Source organism: Colossoma macropomum, unplaced genomic scaffold (assembly GCF_904425465.1).
Source record: "Colossoma macropomum unplaced genomic scaffold, Colossoma_macropomum, whole genome shotgun sequence".
Lineage (NCBI taxonomy): Eukaryota > Metazoa > Chordata > Actinopteri > Characiformes > Serrasalmidae > Colossoma > Colossoma macropomum.
The window spans coordinates 31,025,276-31,048,128 of record NW_023494803.1 but is presented as its reverse complement, the minus strand read 5'-3'; the positions used below and the strand labels follow the sequence as shown (position 1 = coordinate 31,048,128).

General features: G+C 38.5%; 1 protein-coding gene across 1 annotated transcript in view; it reads left to right on the top strand.

Moving 5' to 3' along the window:
* The first annotated feature begins 2,744 nt into the window (after nucleotides 1–2,744).
* Nucleotides 2,745–22,853, top strand: part of dph6 (diphthamine biosynthesis 6) — a 69,389-nt gene continuing 49,280 nt past the window's right edge. The window contains exons 1-4 of the mRNA XM_036593300.1: nucleotides 2,745–2,881; nucleotides 3,395–3,486; nucleotides 3,590–3,774; nucleotides 21,299–21,372. Of these exons, the coding sequence (XP_036449193.1) occupies nucleotides 2,859–2,881; nucleotides 3,395–3,486; nucleotides 3,590–3,774; nucleotides 21,299–21,372 (374 nt within the window). The 5' untranslated portion in view covers nucleotides 2,745–2,858. The remainder of the gene's footprint in view (nucleotides 2,882–3,394; nucleotides 3,487–3,589; nucleotides 3,775–21,298; nucleotides 21,373–22,853) is intronic.

Genomic DNA, 22,853 nt, shown 5'->3' with positions numbered 1-22,853 from the left:
TTTGTTTACATGACAAGGCTCACTACCAATTAATATGAATAGCACAGAAACCTGTAAAACTTCTGTGAACCAAAATAGCACACTTTGTCACTCAGCATCACTTTTAATAGAATCTGTATCAGTTGTCCCCTAAAAGGAAGATAGATAGAAGGCCAGTATGTGACGACTCTTTCCTGCCTCTGTGTTCAGCCTTGACTGGCCTGTCCTGCTGCTCAATATGTCTGCACCATGATTTCAGGCTTTACTTCGTCATTAAACCCAAAGTTTTCGTGTCCTTGTGTGACAAAAATTAGTTTGTGTATCTGTGTAAATCAACTGTCCTATGCACATGCTCCTTTAAGGAAAGGCCAAGGGTGTTGTTTGATTTCCTCTGCCTTGCTTCCATATTTATGCCTCTCATATTCACTTCATTGCCTGTGCCTCAGATGCACTATCCATCAAGACTTTTTATTCCCGGCACGTCTATAAAAGGACGTAACCCTCTCTTTTAAATCGCCAGCATACTGCCGCAAATAAAAACAAACAACAGAATTCTTTATTAGTGCGTCAGCAACATGATTTATAAAATAATAATGTTAAATGTGGTAATTTGGAGTAGAGTAGGAGTCAATGTTTCAGTGATGAGAATTAATGTGAATAGTCAGAGGAAGGAAAGAAAATAGGAGGTCAGGCTCGTTGCACCAAACATTAACACTGGGTGGTTGAGTAATATGAATAGATGAAAACAATACTTTTTACAATTTCATTGTTAGAATATAAATAAAAAATTAAAAAGTATTGTTATTTTAGATCGAAGGATTATATGTAATGCTTCAGTATAAGATGTGAATAAATAGACAAAGAATAGAATATTCTCGCAGTTGCATGAATTCTCTTTATTGATAAACTCTATTTATTCTCATTGCAGGGTGCTGGTGGATTTTCAAAGGGCACCCAATAAATAAATAAGTACATAAACTACCAAGAGCAGAGAACATTTGAAAAAGCAGAGGGCTGAGAAGATGTCTTTCTCAATTTTGTACATTCAGACAAAATCAGTTGCCTTTGGCCTGCTTAAGGGCACGAGGTGAGGAAAGCACACGAAGGCGATGCAATTATTCAGCTCTGGCACAACAACTGAGAGCAAAAGGAGCATCAAAGGCTTTCCTCTCAGCCACAGCGCTCCCTCCGAGGAAAACACTACCTGTGTGAATACCACTGGATAGGCTGCGCCTGCTGCTGCTCACAGACTGCACATGCCATACCTGAATGACATTTCACACTCTGATCGCACTGACATGCTGATCTGCTTCTAGAGCAGGCTATTAGAGGCTGCATTGTGCACAACGCATGGAGTTTACATTACACTGCATTATGCATCACATTACGTCTATTGCTATGAAGATTTATTGGTAAAAACACTACACATAATCACAACAAAAACATTTAATACTATTATTACTGTTGTTGTTATTGTTGTTGATGTTATCATTATATAATTAGACAACAGTAATAATAATTTAACATGTTTATTTTAAAAATGAATAATTTAGCCTCATAAAAATATAGATACATTTACTCATATTAAAATATTTGGGCAACATATGTAATGCAAAAAACTCAGTATGGTACATAAGCACATTGTTTAACAATTTATCTCAGTAGTGAGTGTGTTTTTTACAAATATAAAAAACATTAAATATTGTTAAAATAGTTGAAAATAAACATAAATACAGTAAAAAGTAAGAGGAATTTCTTTTTTTGAACAAACAGAACAACAACAACAACAACTTGATACCTTAGCTGGTTAGAAGAAGAAGTTTGGTTCCAGATGTCACCTGGTTCCTCCAGCCATCACACAGATTTGTTGAATTCTATCACTATCATGCCTGATTTAATATAATGAAGTATTGATTCAGCCTAACCAGGTGTTAGATGATAACTACAAATAAACACAATGACATGACATGACATAAAATCACTACTTATTGTATTGGTAGTGTTTGTATTTCTTGTAATAGTAGCATTTGTCTGAGCAGCTAAATGCTTAAATAGCTTTTTAAAACTTTTGCACAGTACCATATGTGCTAAACATGTTTGAATGTGTTACGTTAAAAAAAAATTATATATATATATATATATATATATATATATATATATATATATGCCAAAATATACACATATCTGAGATATGCACATAATTAAATTATGTAATAGTATAATTTCTAATATTTACATTAAACCTCAAATAAATACAAAATAAGAAAATATATGTAAATCTGTTACACACTTGGCACATTTTTTTTTAAATGTGTAAATCTATTTCCTTTGCATGTAGGCATAACTTTAATGTTATAAATGCATATAAAAATGAAACTACTAATCCTAGGTATAATTTTAAAGTTTTCTTAATCTATCACTGATATATCAATTCTTCTTCTTCTTCTCGTTGTTATTATTATTATTATTATTATTATTATTATTATTATTATTGCACACTGCCCTTCATTAACAGCTGGTCTGTTAAAACTTTCATCTGCAGTGTTTAGTGCGGTCACTTAAAAGGAAGACAGATATTTTTACTAACAAAACAAATTGCAAAAATGTTTTCAGTGACTGGGAGAGATCAGAGAAGTCTCTGGTAGCTCGTGAACAGCCCTGCTACTTTTACAGCAAACGAACAAAAGACTTTTGTTCGACCGTTTTGTGCACAGGCAGTTCTGCAGTCAGCCCTGCCAGGGGTCTTTAGCTCTCGCGGAAGAGAGCTCTCGCGTGTTTGTGCTCGTGTTTACAGTGTGGAGAGACCGGCGGCTGCGTTTCCTTCAGCGACTGATTTAGATGTTATTTTGCTATTTTTGTCTGACTTTTTAATAAAGAAAATGAAAGTTGTTGCATTGATAAGGTAACGACGTGCTAGTTTTTCTGTTTAAAGCCTTGCTCTCTGTCGTGAGGCTGGATTTTGCTTTATATTCGACCGCTTGTTTTTTCGACTTTTCGCTTCTACCTTAATTGTGCAGCAGATAAGTTACATTCACAGGCGTCAGAGTGTAACTTGCACCATTTAAGTTGGAAAGGAAAATGAATAAAAGCTTCAGCTTCATCTCTCTGTCATTTGCCAGTTCATTTCAGTCGGTCTTTAGCAGCGCTAAAAGATTTAAACTGTTTATTCACAATGCAGAGTTTTTGTAAATGGGGCATGTAGTAGCTACTGCACTGCTGCATAATTTACTGAGGGTTAAAATAACAGACTTCACATGTATCTCCCCCCTGTCCTGAGCACTAGACTCACATATACAGCTCCTGACTTGAGACAAAGTTATAAAATAAATGAAAAAGAAAACAACTGTATTTCCATCATGCATTTTACCATCCAGTACAATGACTGCCTTCCCCATTTCCTTCTCTTGTGCTGCAGTGGTGGCAAAGACAGCTGTTACAACATGATGCAGTGTGTTGCTGCAGGACACAAAATAGTAGCACTTGCCAACCTTCGACCAGCTAAAGCTGGTAAGTGCATAATCCTAAGATTCACACCCAGTTATGGCTTTATTCCAGTCCTAGAATAGATGCGATAGAAATAACCATTTTTTCCTTTCTGTGTGTTTCTCAGATGAAATTGACAGTTACATGTACCAAACAGTGGGTCATCAGGCCATTGACCTGTATGCGGAAGCCATGGATCTCCCACTGTACAGGAGGACCATAGAGGGCTCTAGTCTGGAAACTGGAAGAGAGTACAACCAGAAAGAAGGGGATGAAGTGGAAGACCTGTACCATTTACTTAAGCTTGTTAAGGTACTGTTTATCCAGATCAGGGAAGAGTAAGATTTTTCTTAGACTTTTGAGTGTGTAGACATCTGTTGGCATGGCACTGTTGTGTATTTCACTGTACAGTACTTTGCAAAAGTCAGAGACCACCCTTCATTTATCTAATATCCAGTCAAAACGGGCATTGAGTACGAATTATTCATTCAGTCCAGAGATCAGATAAGATTAAAGGAAAATAAATGAGAAAACAGTAGTTTCCAAAACAATATATATATATATAGATAAGACAAAATCAAGCTTCACTCTTATTTAGATCTGAAAAAAATCCACAGCTGTTTTTGTCCATCATTCCACTGTAAGAAGAGAACTCAACACTATGAGTCTAAACACATTTTAGCTGTTGAGAAATGACTAAGCTGGTACATTTCTCAGAGCAATAGACTGACAAGTTCAGAATCCAGACCTCAACATCATCGAATGTGTTTGGGATTATTTTGATTGTGAGAATCAGAAATGCAACCAACTTCTAAGACTGAACTTTGGAAATGTGCAAAAATATCCCTGCAGATATCTTTGAAAAGCTTAAAACAAGTCTCTCAAAAAGAGTGGAAGCTGTACTAGGTAAAAAGTAAAGGGTGGACACAAATATTTAATATTATATTTAGTTGTTGAAGCTCTTTTGTAATTATTTGTCAAATTTATGTTTTCTGCTAATTTGTTTCCTGAAAAATGAGCAACTTTAAAAATTAAATAAATGAATTAATAAATTAATAAAAGGGTGGTCTCTGACATTTGCATGGTACTGTATAGAAACATGTATATATTCTACAGTCCAGACTTTTAACATAGCACTATTAATGTAGTGTCGTACGATCAACAGGATTCTACTCTGCAATAAAATATGGTATCATTTGACTTGGGCAGTTTATACTGGTTGACTGTTACTGAAGACTTCCAGATCATGAGACACACTTCTTTCTGCCTCATGACATGGTCTACCAGCATGTCCACAGAAAAAGAAGGAAAATCATATTATTTCTTTTATGAAATGTAAGATTAATTTTCACTTTAATAAGAGTTAGGCCTTGTAGAAGTGGTGTGTCGTTTTAGAGTTGGTCTCTAGCTCGGAGGCAGTGGTCCGGATGCTGTCAGGAGGTAGGAGAATATGTCTTGTCTCTGTGATGTAGAGTGATAAAGCAGTCTGACATAAATATATTATTCAATATGTTTTTCCAAGTTTGGTTAGAAAATATTAATTGTAGGGCAGAATAATTGATCATGGTGTTGTGATTCAGGTGGTATCTGTCAGGACTCTTTTCCGTAGTTTGCCCATGTTTAACACACTTGACACCGCTCACTGTACTTCCTGCTGCCAAGAGAGTGCTAACCAGCTCTTGCTTCAAGAGAAAGTGCTCTCTCCCTGACAGAGCGAACAGCATCCCCCACCTGTATTTGATGCCACGGAGTATCCTTCCCCTTTATTTTCAACCTGCGTAGCATCAAATTTTTAGGGCTTGTTATTTTGGAGTGCAGGGTTTGTGGGTGAGGGGATAGCTGGCCTGACATGCTGTAAACAGGAAGGGGGAAAGTGCTCTCCCTGTAGGTCTGTGTGCAAACATGTTCATTCAGCGCTGGGTCCTCTCTGGACATGGCCAGAATGAGACAGGCTGAGGCTGATGGGGAGGGCCCGTGAACCTGCCTCAGGGCCTCTCTTTCTTTCACATCCTCCTGTTCACTCTTTCCCTCTCTCTGCCTTTTTAACTTTAACAATCTCCAAAAAGCTCATCCTCTCCCAGATCAGCACTGGCCCACACTCTTAACAAATAAAGGTGTTGGCTAGGGTTCCTTGGAGTAATGCCACAGAGGAACCACTTAGTTCTTTAAGCAGCCTTTCCAATGATGGTTCATTAAAGAACTGCGTTTGTAAATTATTGTAAAGATTTTTTCTTTTTTTTTAAGTTTTATGAACCACCAAATAATGTAAAGGTTCTATACCAATTAAAAGTCTATTCTAGAATTGTACCTCCAACCCAAGAACCATTTAAGAACTATAAAGACTGACTTCTCCTAATTTTACTTTTCCAGGCGAGCAGTAATGTGCCTCCCTCCTCCTAACCATGCTCACTACAGGGCGTCCCAAGGGGTGCTCTGTTGCGGCCACTGGGGGCCATCAGATACGCTGTCCTCGTATTGTTTACCACACTTAGAATGATCTGTGCACTCGCGCTGGTTCACGATAAACACTAACTTCCTCTCTGCATTCAGAGGAGCAACAGATAGCTCTGTTTGACTGCCTGCATTCAGCCATTCTATCCAGGCACACTTACGTAAAGAAAACCAGTTAGAGGGATTAAAAACAAGTATTTGGAACTCACAAAAGCAAATTTAACAGTTGAAACTGTTATTGTTGTAATTACATAAGTTCAGAGATGCAATGTACCTTCCCTCAAATATAAAATATAGGATGTAATTATTCATTTTTGCTTTTATTTTTTATTTTTTTATTATTATTTTGTTACTGAGGATTGAGATTGGCTTATATTTTTTCTTCGACAGTTCCTCGTGTTTTATGTGTAGCAACTTGTTTTATGTGTGGCATTTAAGTAAACTTCAGGAGTGAAGTTAAAATGAACTGTTATTTCACCTCACTCCCTTTTAGATGTTCTTATTTAGCACACAAATTAGCCATTTTATATGTTTGATTTAGTTTTTTTATATGCTTGGCCAACAGAATGAGTACATTACCGGCTCTCTGTTTTCCTCTGTAGAGTGTGTGTTTCATACAGACTTCTGATGTATTCCGCTCAGTGTTCGTTTGAGTTTGATTTGTGGTGGAGGGAATGAAAAAAAAAAACGATAATTAGCTGTTGAATCACCCTCACAGGAAAAGAGCAGTTTTAGCATCAAAAATGTGTTCTGTTTGAGAAGTGTGATATTTTGAAAGATTCATCCTAGCAGTTTGAATTAATTAGATGTTATTAAAATCTTTTTGGGAAATGACACTTGAACATAGATGAAAGAATATTTTTAGGTGCCGTGCTGAAACGCCCCTCTGCTCTTTGTAATCTGTGAAGTATGTGGGGAGCACTTGCGTGTACTGTGATGCAACAGTGCCACCTATTGCTCTCTTTTACTTACAGCTCAGTTTTATTCACTCTGCTTTTCGTTCTCCTGAAGAATCTGTCGAGCTTTTCAGAAATCAAAAGAAGGTATCATTTTCTTTGGCAGCATTGTCAGTGGGGAAAAAAAAGGTCCAATTATACATCCTTTTTCAGCAGTGGTGCTAATCGTGCAGTGACAATGTGGCCTTGCATTGGTCCTCCCTCCTCCTGGTCACTGTCTTTGACTCTCAGCCTTTGATGTGTGTAATCTGAGAGGCAGAAGGCATGGCACAGCCTGGCCATGCAGTGATGAGGCTGGTCTTTGAACCTGGCTTTCAGAAGGAGAAATAACAGTTTTGTCAGTGGCGGAGGGATCTTTCATTTCTTTACGTGTGTGCTGATTGCAGGGATATGCCAGTGATTGATGTGCTCTTTTCTTCAAGCACATGTCTCATAAATCAGTGGCCAGATTGAATGTCGGCTTTGCCTCACGATGTAAAAGGATTAAGCATTTTCCAGAATGGGAAATAAGAGAAAGGGACGAAAAGGGCATATTTGGCACGTTGCGAGCTGTGTAGTACCTCTTTCAGTTTTTTAATTCCATCATGTTTACCAGTGGTTTTGAGGAAATGGAGTGATATCATTAATGTCGTATCAAATGAAGTTGATTTTGTTTTTCATACTCACTGAACTGTTGGCCTCTCATCTTCTTCGGTTGCAGCCGTATGCTGCCAATGATTAAAATCAGCTGTGTCAGTCACCTCTGGCTGCAGCGCCAGTCCCCCTGCAGGATCCTCAAAAGGTTACTATTAGTCATCTCAAATCTTCCCTGCTCCTCATCTTTTCTTTATAACCAGCATATGAGAGGATTTTTTTTGTGTGTGCGTGTGTGTGTGTGCGTGTGTATGTGTATATATGCGTGCCTGTCTGTATGTCTGTACCTTAAAGGTCAGGTCACAGGCGCTCTGTCATATGAAGTTAGTAGAGATGGCACCAATCCTATACTTCGTATCGGTATCGGCCTGATATCAGAAGGAAAATCCGATTCTTTGACAAATGTAGCCTAAAATTAGCACAGAATTGCATATTGCTTGTAGCATCACAAAAGGGAATAAAGTACGAAGTATAGTAAGTAGTGCACTGATGTGGGAATCAGGGGTCAGTGCCAGTATCTGGTATATTTCATGTCCTTGTCTGCCAAATCCGAGCACTAATTAGGACAACATTTACCTGCATAGCATTACAGAGAGATATAACATTCATTTCTATAGCATTACAAATGCAGTGAAATTAATAAAATGCACCTCAATGTCTGCCCTTCCTGAGTACAATAAATGTATCACCAAATATTGTTTAAAGAACCCATGCCTTTGTGTAGCCTTTATTAGTGCAGGAGCATCTTGTGTGCATCAGAGCACTTAAATAGCATTAAAATATCCCTTAGCTGTGTTGGGAACAACTATAGTATTAAAACTGAAGATGTGCATGTGTTCTGATAATCCTTTGTCAACCATTGTGGTTTTGCTATGAAGAGAAATAGTACTATTCAGATGAATGCTTTACAAAAGGGACTATTTTGGTTTAGCCAATGTAATCTCAATACCATAGACTGTGTTGGTTTAGTGAGGAAAAAAAGGTTAAACTCCACATGTCAGTGCCAATAATTTGTTATTGCAAGTTCAGTAATTGAAAAAATAAAAGGAAAAATAGAACCTGGTTTTTAAATATAGTTCATATTTCTAGTGTAATGAGCATGTGAACTCTCTCTGAGGACAGATATGGTGTACGGTTAGCCTGATGGAGCTAATATATGGCTGTCTGCTTTTATGCTCTGCAGTTTTTTTAATTTTTTTTTTTTTATACTGGAATCATTTTTAAATTTTGTGAAAACAACAAAATATTTTGTCACCTGACTAATAGACCCAAAGTATTCTTATAAATTCAGAGCCCTTTCCCCTCATATTATTTTTACCTGACATTTTTTAGAACCCAATGAAAGGGAATCGTTATTTTGGTAAGTGATTTCCAGGGGTATGGTATACCTGTGTCTTTTTTTCTCTTTTCTTCCCCTATCTGACATGTCATGGAAATCCACAGAAGAGCAGTACTCCGTCGCCTTTGTAGATGAACACTTCCTTCCGCTGGCGTGTATTAAAAACACAGGAGTTTGGGCTGAGCTAATCCTGGTGTTTAAGTGCACTCCTGGGCCAGAGCGGGCTCCATTATCGACATCATCAGACGAGCCCACGGGCCTCCTGAGAGCAGGGTCCATCAGGCCAGTCCAAACACACGTTTGTTTTCTCTTTTTCCTCCTCTGTTCGTCTCCAGGCCTCGGCGCAAGGGGCTAACTTTTATCCGGAGCCTTCAGAAGAGCGGGGCGGCGGCGCTGCGGGTGCCCTGGTGGAGCTCTCCCGCTGTGAGGAGTGTGAGGCGGCGTGAGTGGGGCCATAGACCCGGGAGCTGCCCAGCCACGCTGATCGATCACTCTCCAGCACCGAGGTGTCAGGAGCGCTGCACAGGAAAAAAAAAAAAATCAAACCCCTCTCTGATTACTGCCACATTACTGCTAAAAAGAAACAGAACTTAAAAAGAAATGGATACCTTTAAACCTGCTTAATACATAAATGATGACCTCTCAGGTCCCTCCCAGGATGTTCTGGATCAATAAAAAAAGAAAAAAAGACAAAATGAGAGAACTTCACGTGCTATAGGTGCAGAAAAGTGCAGACAGTTGCATGTGCTTTTTTTGTCCATTTACCAGAGAAAATGCTTCATTTCTGTTACCACTAAAGAAGCTTCATAGAGCTGTTGCTAGAGAGAAACTCCATCGCACAGTTTCTGAAGTGCAGTAAAGCCAGCAAGCTCTCATTTACCAAACACTGTTACATGCTTTTATACCCATCAACTCCTTTGTGTGTTCTTGTTTGCTTTTTTATCTAAATGTTACATGTTTATGTAGACATACCTTTGTCTTTGCTGTTATGAATGGGTGAGGTTTATGCCTGTTTTCCACCCAAGCAAAGATAGTTGGAGCAGCTCAGATAAAGGCTGTTCACATTGTTTCATGGCTGTGTGAAAGTGGTGGGACAGGATCTATTAGGCACACAGAGCCATTTCCCCAGTCATGTTAAAACTCCCCCAAACAGTAGATAAAGAGCTTTGCCTAAAGCCTTTGTAATTTGTTTGTATTTTTCTGCCTAATGTACTTTGCTCAATCTTGTTTAGTGATGATGGAGAAAGATAGGCCTTATCTTGGTTTGCCAAGGGCATGAGCAACTAACGCCTGTTGAACATTGTTGCTATTTTTTTTGCCCTTTTTTTATCCATGGAGTCTGGCCATTAAGATGACTTGTAGACATAGCTTGGAGTGATTTGCATCAAATCTCTGTAAACCAGGTTCAGACACCATTTTTTTTGCCTTTCATTGAAGGGCACTCAGAGATTGTGATTGACCGACTGCAGGCCTCAGTCTGATACAGTCTGTGTGTAAAATATCCAACAATCGATAAGAGGAAAAATGTGTAAGTCAGGATAAGGAACCTGAGAGATGTTAGAAAACGCGGCTGTCGGAGTTTTAGTTGGAATTCGAGTTAATAGAAGTCGCCCTTGGAGACCTCATTGACATCTAGAATTCTACCTCCATATGTAATTATCATGCATAGATAAATAAGTCTCCGCGCAATCATGCTCAGACTAACGGCGGTCGGTGCGGACCAAGGGAATGCGGGCTGCCAATGAAGGGCTTTGAACTGGAGCCCATCCAACAATAGCACAGTTTTACTAAGGCAGAAATAAAGTGGCTGTGCTGCTCTTCGTGCTGGAGATCCCTGAGCTGTGCTCCCCACCGAGCAGGAGCCATTCAATTCTTTTATGGGTGCTTGTCGTCAGAGTGGCTCGATCGCGTCTGCCCTTCTCCTCTCCTCAGATGAAGACAAGGCTGAAGGATAGCTCTCAATCAGTTCCCACCGCCAAAGGAAAAAAACTCTGATGGCTTTTAATGTTTTGTTTTGGAGAACATTCCCTGGGAGAAATATTTGTGGCAGGCCCTCCTGCACCTCCTGCCGCTGAAGCCATAAGCAGCCTTACAAAAACAGAGTCTGGAGTCTGGACAGTGTGTCAAACCTACAGCCTTGCTTTTTTCTGTCTGCCTGAGAGGAGAAGCATACAAAGTTGTTGACAGTGATTCTAAAGATGGATCTCTGCTTTATGTGGGTCTCTTTTTTTTGTTGGTATAATAACTTCCACTGTGATGAGTCTTAAGCAGGAAAGCATTTGCTCGCACAAAATGCAAGTAGTATTGTTGTGGTAAGCCTTGAGAAACATGGGGCATAAATTCATTTTCCTACACTTACTAGTGGTAGCACGAATGTGTCAGGCGGGCTCTGAAGTGAGAGAAGGCTAGGTGCCAGTTTTTACTTGTTTATGTCTTTGGCTTAAGTCATGTCAGGACATGGGGTGATTATTTTGTTCCTTCTGAGATGCAGCCTGTCTAACAGCCATTAACATTTGAGACAGAAGGACCGAAGTTTAACCTCATCCTGCGAGACTGGAGAACTACCTTGGCTCTGAATTGTCAAAGCTATGAGAATGGATTGGTTCTATATAACTCTATTCCCTATGCCATTTCAGCTCACAGTTTTCCATGCATGTTGATATGGAAAAGCTCTTTTTTTCAGCTGTTAGAGTGCACTGAAACCCATGCTTTGTGCTTGCTTTGGCTCAGCACAGGTTCGGCTCAGCTCACGTCTGGCCTTGTGTTTACGTAACCATATATATTTAAGAGGAAACTTGTGAAACGTTAATCTCTCCACTTTTTAACCTTGATGAATTTCTACATTTCCCAGCTGTGCTGCATGGCATATTTATGCATGAGCCTATCTGTGAAAACAGCTCTGTCAGTGTAAATGAATCACAGCTAGCCTTATGTGTGCACTGCAAGCTAGGAGACTTCATACCACTCAGCCCACATGCCTACATTCTGGAATACAAAAAAGAAAAAGAAAAAAAAAACTGCTATGTAAGGTGTTGAAAGGTTCTCCTTTTCTCCCAGCAGGCCTTAGTGTGTTGAATTTCTTGGAACGGTCATCATTGTTTTGTGGCTTGTGTCACCACAATGTAAACTGTTACGGCTAGAAGACAATGGTCAGTGTAAGCTCGGCTACTGGTATTTATCACATTGCCATAATACAAAGACAACTCGTGGGTTGTGTATTGTAAAGGTAATGCAATGATGCTTGTGCTGCACACATTTCATCAGTGAGCACATGGAAGAGAGAGGAGAGGTTGTCTTAATAGTAGTAGGACAAGTAACATTACCAATTACTCGCTCAAAAATCAAGGTATCAAATATTTTTTCTACCTTTGCTTTACCTCTTATTTGACAAAGATTAGGCTACAACTCACACACTGTCACTTTATTTGCTCCCTTCTTCAGGTTAAAAAAAATATTAATTATTATTATCTTAGTAAATACATCTGCTTATGCTTTCAAGAGCATCACTGATGAAGTGTCTAGAAGCATTAGCACCTGTACGTACAAAGAAACTCCTACTACTAATAATCATGGTAATTGCAAAACATTTTCATCTGACAGTTTTGAGATTGTTCCTAACACTGAAGCAGACGTGGGTGCAAACAGTGATAGTGTGTGATTTGAAGCTTAAACTTTGTCAGACAAACAAGTATTGAGTAGCACATTTACTTAAACTTTATGGTTGTAGCTGATTGTTGTATTTAATTTGCCCCTGAAACTGTATCTAATTTAGTACAAAAGAACCATACAAATTGTGGTGTCTGAAGATGCCTTGCCTTTCCATATATACATATATATATGGAAAATAAACTGTCATTGAGCACTATCGAGCACAGGTCTGATGTAATACATTATACTTGAAATTCTGAAAGCCCTGGTTTGTTGACCTTGTCTGTGACTCACGGGTTTAATGGTGGCTGCTACAAGTGGACCAGTAGAAGGTCAGCCCTACTTTTCTTCTGAAGGAACTTGTTAAGGATCATACTTGGTGTCTAACCTTGAATAGTGACCCAGAATAACCAGCTTCTGTTGCCAAGTGCTGCAGTGTGTCACCTTGGGGAGGGTTCTGTGCTCTTAAGTAAGGGTGGTGAGGAAAACAGCATGGCCATCATACCTTTAGTCTCTGTCCATTTGTAAGAGTGGAGGTGTCTAAATGTGTGTGTGTGTGTGTTTGTGTCAGGCCCTGAAGGTGTTTGGAAATTTTATTAAACACAAATTGTTTGACCCTAAATGTGTTGTCACAATAGAGTCTTCCATTCACCCAGTGGCCTGCGTGTAGGACCAATCCCATTACAGACAGAGGGAGAGCTGATATATTGGAGGGACCCATTAAAACCATGTCTCGTCCACTCATTCTTTGATGGATCCAGGAGAGGGTGGGGTAAAGATGTGTGTATGTGTGAGAGAGACAGTGAGGGCATGCCGCCGAGTGTGATGGTCTTGCGTGCCCTTGAGCAAACTGTCATTCAAAGCACTTTAATTAATTTTCTGCTTCTTCCTGCCTAGTCATGCTCTGTGAAAGGGGCAATGTGCAGAACAGCATTAACACTTTACTGCATGGCTCTCGAACCTGACTGCAGACATGAGTCCACATTAGAATCTGCTCTGAATCAAAGCCAAGGACCAGTGGATACACTCAGTTTAGTCTTGAATGACGTAATTGGGAGGAATGTGTTTGAAGGTGTTTCTTGGAATCTGTCATTTTCTATATGATATTCATCTTTACCAACAAGTGGGCCTGTGTTTAAATTGTCACTTTTCCCTCATTGCTTTGGGTAATTATTTCTGTTTCTGGAACACGTGCAAGCTTTAATCACTTAACATCTTTATCATCCAGCTCAGTGCATTCATTTTTATGAAAGACATTGGGGGCTCTCATTTAATGAATTTGACAATTAGCAAGTCATGTTAATGAGTGTTAGGGGCTAAGTAGCTTCATTGACAGGGCTGCGGGCCTCAGAGCTCTGCTGCTCGCAGCTGCGGTGCTTCATTTCTGCCTCTTCTGCCCAAAGCTTGAAAAATGAGCGAGAGAGGAGAGAGATTAAAGGACGAGGTCGCTTGCTTTGAGTGCTGCTTCATGCCTCTCGATACTGTAGTTGTGTGCTATGGCAACACAAAGATGGTGGAAAACAGATGCCAAGAAGAGGATTCATTGACCAGAACTGATTTTGAGTACCGTCTGAGATACTGTGGTTATGTGCCGTTTTTGAAATGAATAGTGTGAAATGTTTGACATCACCGCTGTTTTTTTTCCTGGTATTACTTAAACTGTAAAAAATGAAGCTGTAAAATAGGTGGATAGAGATTTCAAACAGCGTGAAATCAAAGTTTATGTTTTTACAGAGCCATGAATACATGGAACACTTCTGCAATATCAATATAGCCTGATTTATGCTCAAGCAAAATTATTCCTCCCCCTTCGTCCACCAAGGATGAGAAAATATGTGTAGAATTTGTGAAATTTAAGAGGCTGAGTTTGTGCTGGTAAGTGAGTAAGGCTAGCCTCCCTCATTCCTTTCAGTCTCCCGGCGATGACTTGAACGGGACGAAAACAAAGCGTCCTCCAAAAATAACCTCCCGCTCGAGCCCCATCATATTCTGGTTTGTTTATAAACGGTCTAGGGCTCCAAACGCAGGGTGGAAAGAAATGGGTGTGAGAACGTTTCTCCCAGCTCCACTATGTTGGTAATGGACAGAGAAATGCTATTATTATAGAGAGATATTAGGTTTCTAGAATTGTTTGGAAAATTTGCCTGAGACCCTACAGAAAACTCACAGTTCATTTGTTACTGGATGATGCTGGCCCTCAAGTTGCTCAACGCTTGTTGTCTCAAAGAAAAAATCCTAATATTCTGCTGTTCGGTCAGACTGACCCTTTTGTCTCTGTGCCAGTATACAGTATGGCTTCATGTCATCTTCATGTCAAACATTACAGAAAAAGAGCGACCATGTTTCTGTTGGATTGGTTTATGGAGTTGTTTTTAGGGAAAAATGTTCCCTTTGCGTCCATCCTGAGGTCTTGTTAAAACTAATAATTGCTACTTTCCCTTTTGCAAGTATCAGTGTGACTCAGACGTTGCTGTAGTCCCTTACTGTGTGGTGGAGTCGTTGGGGATTGTGCTCAAATCTGCTGCCTAACTCAGCGGTGTGCTAACATAATGAGTATTTGTTTAGCATAAAGGATGTGTCATACTGCTGCTCAGGTCATACATTCCTGGCTTCTAGATTTATTCACCACTAATTTGTAGGGATTCAAAATGCAGCTGTGAGAACAATTTTTGAAACCCTTTGGAATTATCTGGATTTCTGCATGCTCCTAAAATGTCATCTTATTTTTATCAATAATAATAATAAATAAAGTCTTAACGAATGTACAAATTTTACATTGACCTGTCTCTATTAAACAATTTGTCATTGAGGGAAAGAGTGAGTAAACCTTTTCAGTAATGACTTGAAAAGAAAGTAATTGTAGTCAGGTGTTCCAAACAATTCATTTGTAGATTTGATCTGCCCGGCCAAATACAGGTTATCTGCTCCTTTCAGAATTGTGTTCAATTCAAAGTGCAATATGGCCCGATCAAAAAAATGTAGAAGACCTTAAAAGTAAAGTTTTGAGACTCATAAGACTGCAAAAGCTTTTGGTGGGCTGAGGGCCAAATAGGCAAAACAATATACAAATAAAGAAGGTAAGTATGTTTCAAATAGAGTTTCATTTAGATTATAAAATATAATGTATTTTATAACATTGCACTTAGAGCCGGTGCTGAATTCCACAAAGGGGCGTTACCTGACCCTGAGTCATGTAAACTATTTGCAGTTGCCACACAGTCACACCTGACACCCCAGTGCTCCCACTACAATCCTCACTAGATAATCATTGTTTTGTTTTAAAATCATGTGCACCTATTAGGAGTGTGCCATCATGTCCATATATTGTCTGGACCGGTCTCCACAGGGGTTGCTGCTGCAAAGCATGAGTTCCATTTCATGCACGTGCATATGAACATGTTTATGTTTAATGCCTTTATCTTTTCTGAGCTGCAGTTTGTAAACACTGTTGCCTGTTGCCATTCATCAAGCATAATAAATAGTTGTTTCACTCTAACATTTGTCAGGCACAAAGTCACATACACAAGCAAGCAAGACACTGACAGACCAAGAGATGCACTGCCCAGCTAGCGCATGAACTTTTATTTTTTAAAAGTTACTTTTATTTGCTGACATCAAACTCAGAGAGAACACAAATTTACCTGATTGCTGTTCCTGCAGTTCTCTCTCATTGTGTTTTTTTTCTTTTTTCATGACCAAATGGATAGTTCTGCTTTATCCTTTCATTGTAGTTGTAAACAATAAGAAGCTTTGACATGAGGGGGAGGTGGAGCTCTTGTGTAAATTGCAGGGCCCTACGCAGTGTACGTATTAAACATATAGTGCCAACCGGCTCTGGTTACACCATATTTCGTTTCTAAAATACTTTAAAAAATGCTAATTTAAAAGGAAAATAAGAATTGAACAAGTTTATGTGTTATGTGTAAAAAAGGTTTGCTCTCTCATTGGTAACTCTCATTGGGAATGGAGTTTGGGTAACTTTGTGGTAGGCCAAATCAATCATCCTGACAGGCCAACTTTGGACCGCTGGCTACACTCACAACCATGTGTGAATGCACTGCTGTATAGGTCATTAACGCTTTATAGATTAGTATTAGCTCTATTTTTTATTTTCTGAACCTTGTGTAAATCATGCTTAGTTTTCTTCTATTGATATAAGACTCTATGTGTGATATTTTTGAGCCTGTGTGGATGCCTCCTCTCCCCCTGTTGCAGCCGTGCCTGGGGCTGCGGTGTCTCCGTGTCCCTGATACACACAGACACACACCCATGCATATATATTCTTTATCTGATTAGCTGACACGTTTGTGCGGAAAGCAGCGTCAGCCCCAGGCAGGGCATGGATTTCATTTAAAAAAGTATCAAAGGTTTACATGCTGCTCTTTTTAATCAGCATGTTTATCAGGCAGAGAAAAATTGCAGGAAGGACCACAGGGAGAGGGGGGTTATCTTAAGCACCAGTAGCCTGGGAAATTGATAATGGCTACAAGGTAATTTACTGCCAACTTGTGCATCCCTGCGTGTAGGGCTGGCCTCCCATTCTAATTACAGCACATGTAATGTCCTAATGAAGCTGCGGGGTGGTGTGTGTGTGTGTGTGTGTGTGTGTGTGTGTGTGTGTGTCTGCCTCTGTGCCAGTGTTCCTGTAAACTGTCCTCTTTTTGCAGATGAAAATGAACTCATCTCAGCACTCAATGCAAATATCACTGTCCCTCTGGAGCATGTGGGTGTCTGTGTATTTATGGTACTGCTACAATAAAACAGTTAATCATTTTGCTAATGTTAATTGCGCACACACACATAAAGATGTGAGACGTATACCGGTATAAAAGTGAATTCGGTTTGACCCTGTGCCATAATATGGGTTTTACCTTATCGTGGATAGGATCAAGGGACAATTCACCCCAAAGCATAACTGAAAATAAGAAACATCAACAATTGAATTGAGAGATGCTTCTTCCATTTATTCAAATTAACATGACAAATACTGGGTCTCGCATTGAAAAAATTAAAATAACTAAAACTTAATATTTTCTATTTTTGGATATACAAACAATGATGTCTGGTTGAATAATTAAAAATAAACCTGCAAATTTATTTGACTTTGTAATACTTTGTATTCTCATTACTGCAACACTGGGATCTGAAGATAAAACTGTAAGTATTTTATATATTTACAGATTTATCTGTAAATATATCATATACATTTTCCTAGCTTTTCTTTTCCAAAATATATTGTGCAATTTTATCTGATTACTGCACCACATTGACAACTGTTGAGGTTTTCTTTTTACCTGTGCCATATAACATTTTATTGTTTTGGTTCACTTCCTTTTACCACAAGAAACATTCAAGTAAATAGAAACTTAAAACACGTTCCAAACATTTTTTTTCTCATTAAAAAAAGGAAGAAAATAAAGGTAAATATCAGTAATGAGAAACAGATAGATGGACATGTGGTATTGAGAATTTGAGAAAAAGATGCCAAAAACTTTTAAATATAAAAAGGAATAATCAAATGTTTTGCTGTACCGTATAGAGCTCCAACTGACCTGGTAGATTATATGGATACTGTTTGTCTGCGTGATGATTATGCTGCTCAAATATTTCTGAACATGGTTTCAGACTGTTTTGTAAGAATGAACGGGTTTGTCGACTTGTTTGTAGACTGAATTTTATTTCATGTGATTGCGTTCAGACAACCTCCGTCAAACTGTATTAATTACAATAGAAATAAGCTTTACAGCACCTTTGACACATGAAGTATATTTGCATTCATGATCAATAACATGGTTTGTTGATTTTCTAAATAAAAATTTGTACACATTCTCTACAGAGAACACACTTAAATATAATATTTTTCTGCAATTTTAGTGCACGATTTCTATTTGCTGATATGTTAAATTCAGCAAATAAACAGTAATCATGCAGTAAAAAGTGCAGAGGTTTATTCGCTGTATAAATGGTGTGTGATTAGAAAATCAGCAAAACATGATTGTCCATGTACCTCTATATACAAAGCATGCTGTACATACAACATAGAAAATCCGCTTTATGTTCTGTGTTTCTTTTTTCTCAGCAGGGTTATCTTACGAAAACTCATTGATCCTTCGAAAATGTAATTTTGCTAGCTTTGCTTACTAGCAGATGTCTAGACACTAATCAGTGAAAGTCAAATGGAAAATACTGTGATGACAAGCCAGTATAAAAGTGTAGCTGTTGGCGGGCTACCTCAGTAAAAACATAACTAAAGTGAAGCTATGCTTCAAAAAGCAAAACACAAATGTCTGTTTTTCTAAGACTAGACTCACCAACAAACTGCAGTGACTGAATTATTCTCTCCAAGAAATATCAAAATATCTTCTTTTTCTCTGCCCACTGCTTGACATGGGAATACAGTGCCCATTGTCAGATTAATCAATGCCATGTGCATTGGCGACATGACATGCATTTGGGATATAAATAATGTATTTTACTGTAATAGAGACATTAATTCAAATTCTTGATATTGGTTATTTCATTGAAGGGAGACATTAGGAGTCAATTTAAATAGTCTCTCTCGTGATTCCTGTGCCGCTGGATAGGAAACCATAATAAGCCCAGAAAGTTTAATCACAAACAGCCCTGCTTTCTAAAACAAAGTAGATGTGAACTTGAGGAGTGTAAATGATGAAAACTTAACAAAAAAACGTAACACATAGTTTAAATATTTGTTATAAATATATAAAGGAATATATTTTAATATACCTTTGTCTATTATTAGTTTTTTTTATTTAAATTATACATTATTATAAATTCTAACTCCTATCGTCCACACATATGCTTGCATATACACATGCGTACAGTTTAGGCATTCATACCAGTGCAAGATCCAAGATGATGCAGTAAGTCAAACTGTCCCTACGTTGACTTTTGGCATTCAGTGCGATAGAGATGGTCATTTACGTAAGATGGCCAGTGATTGGAGCCTTTGTGCTTTTGTTTGGTGGGACAGTTAAGGAGGCCAATGCTCCGAGGGTCAGTGACAGGTTCACTGGAGGCTGTTGATAAGAAAATGGTGGGCTGAGCAGACGTCAGGCCATGGCTTTGTGAGGACAGGACGCAGCCCCAGTCTCCCCACCCTGCAAGGGATGTGCAGAGAGTCAGGAAAACCCCACTAGCCTTCCATGTGTAAACATCCCCTCTGCCTTTCTGAGGAAGAGACCTGCTACTGAGCTCTGCTCTCTCTGTTTTAAACTATGCATGACTGTTTGTATGTGAGTGCATGATGATAGTGAATAATGATATTGCTGCTACTGTCTCCTTTAAATGTAATATTTCCTGTTTGTTTTTGTGATTGAGAAGCACAAAACTTCATGAGTACTGCAGTGATAATTAGTGCTGGCTGGTTTAGTAAAATTCAGTATCATGTTTTGTGAACATATCCCAGTATCACAGAATTTGGTGACACTTAAGTTTACATTAGCAAAGCAAATGAATCAGTGCTACTTTAGTTCTGGTACTCTTTGCTAAAAGAAAATCTTATGAACTTGACATAGCCTGTTTTATTTTGACTGTTTTATTCTCATTCTGCTTCTCTGAAAATTACACCAAAGGGAATCTTGCACTGTATTGTAAACACTAACTAGACAGAATCCAGATTTCCAGAAAGGAAACTTACTATTTATTTAGTTTTTGTGTATTTTGAAATGTTCTTTCAAATAAATTAAGCTAGCAGCAAATGACACATTGCAGGTAACTAAAGTAACTTTTATTATCTGTCAATATTTCTAGATCTAAAATCAGTATCGTTGAGTGACAACAATACCAGCATACTGGTATAGATTATTTTTCATTCGCCATGATTTTTTGTTGTTTTACTTTTATTTAACCACTCCGTTTTTACAGTAATTGATATCTATGTTTAGATAAATAAATACAATAGAAGAGATTCTACTTAACGCTAGCCTTTACATACAAACAGAATGTTATCAACTAATTAACTACATACATGCATACAATGTACACTTCTTGGAAAGATTATAACATAGATTTTTAGTCTGGCAAATAAAATAAATAAACTCTGGTACATGAAATCTGCTCTTTGCTAGAGAGTAAAATGGGCAAGCTTGTCTAGAAGAAAGGTGCCAGTGCACCAGTTCGCTAATATATTGGTTTCCAACTAAACAAATGTGGGGAACCCTTGGATGTTAATGGTGTTTCTTGCTGCAGAATATGGTTTTCTTTGTAAATTAGTAAGTAATATTAGGAGCTAGCCCAGATGGTAATTATATTGTAATTATTTATCCTTAGGGAAAATGCAAGCTATAGTGTAATGCATATATATAGAATTGGATCACAGTTATATTGATTATTGCGATAATTCTGTAGGTAAGTATTTTTCTACATCCACATCATTGTCCAAGATTAATCACGATATTGTATTTTTCTGAGGTTTGTTAAGTCGGAGCAGACACATTGTACCAGTAGTGCCACATTTAAAATGATATCAAAAACTGCAAGTACAATGCTTTTCAGTGTTTTACGTCCAAAAGCATTTTGCTTTCGCAACACTGTCAGAGTCAAACTCACAATTACCTGGCAACAGTGCAGACTTTACACAGATATGCCACTTGGCTACTCCTTTTTAATCTGTTTATGATGACAGTTACAGTTGATCAGTTTGTGGAAAACCTGATGAAAACCTATAATGACATAATCATATCTTATATAACACCCAGCCCATATTGACATGGATTTATAGAAACTGCAAACTGAAGCACATTTAGCACATTTTCTAAGGCTTTCTGTGTGAATTTCTGTTGGGCAGGAGAAGGAAGGTGTTGAAGCTGTATCAGTTGGGGCCATTCTGTCTGACTACCAGAGAGTTCGTGTGGAGAATGTGTAAGTAAACCACATCTTATTTCTTCATTTCTTTTTTCTTTATTACTGCAGCTCTTTTTTTTTCCTCTCTTGAACTTGGAGCATCTGAATCTAACCCATGAGTAAGTTTAGCTATGTGATAATTAACAATAACAACTATGCATGTGAAATCTGATGATTGACATGTACTTGCAAATGGTCAGTGTTCAGACATTGAATGTGTAATACATATATTTCCCATAGCTTTACTTTTGATGCTCTCATATGCTGGGAGCTAGACCTGTCAGCATGTTAAAATTAGCCAACTTTTGTCGTGTAACAGCATGTCTCTCTCTCTCTCTCTCTCTCTCTCTCTCTCTCTCTCTCTCTCTCTCTCTCTCTCTCTCTCTCTCTGTTTCTCACTCTCTCTCACTCTGTCTGTCTCTCTCTCTCTCTCTCTCTCTCTCTCTCTCTGTCTCTCTGTCTCTGTCTCCCTCTCTCTCTCTCTCTCTCCCCCTCTCTCCCCTCTAGTTTACCCCTCAGCAGAGTTCTCTTTGTGTCAGTTCATACCGCTGTCAGTCAGTCATTGTTTCTGGGCTTGGTTCCTGAGGGTAAACAGGCTGTTCTATGGCTCTGAGGTCGGGTTACCTGGCCTGTCTCCATCCCTCAGACAGGGACGCCAGGGGGCGGAGCCGTCTTCTGCTAATCGCACTTTTAACTCTACCTCTGCCCTCGGCCTAAGCCTTTGCCATTGAAGGGGCGTCCATGCGTGTGCCACATGAGTACGGTAGTGGCACACTGCCCAAACACAGAGAACGTGCTAATCGCCTTTGAAGTAGTTTACCTTATGATAGGTACCTCCCTGAGTACCTCTTTTCTCACTCTCTCCGCCTTGCTGTCTCGTCTGGCTTCTCCCTCTATACATTTTAAACTTTTTGTTTCTTCATTTGGAACAGTAGTTTTATAGGAGAAAGAAGGAACTTTTTAATATTCATGTAACTTTAAAAACTTTAACATTTACTTTTTTAATGTAATTTAAAATAATAATAATAAAGTAAAAAAAAAAATTTTTATTTGATTAAAATATTTAGTCATTTCTGTGCATCCAGTTGTCATGAATTTTTCACATAATGTAAAGGTTAGGTTACAGGGTTGTATGGTTCATTAATGACAGCAATAATATATGTACACGTGTGTAAGTTTGTATGTACAACATGGACACACATACCGTACTGTGCAAAAATGCACAACTGTTCGTTTAATCAATTTCCAAATTCTTTATTTTTATTTTTTTTACGAAATCTACAGGGAAAATCTTTCACACCTCTAAAGTTCAGTCTTAGAAGTTGTTGTGTTTTCTCACATCCAATTAATCCCAGTTACAAATTTAGACTCATGAATGAATAAATCCTTACTCAATATCTTAGATGTCCATTTTCATGTTCTAGCGCAAATTTTCTATTTTTGTCCGTTTCTCCGTAACTGCTTCTTCACACATTCTTTCAGACGCATAGTGTTGAGTT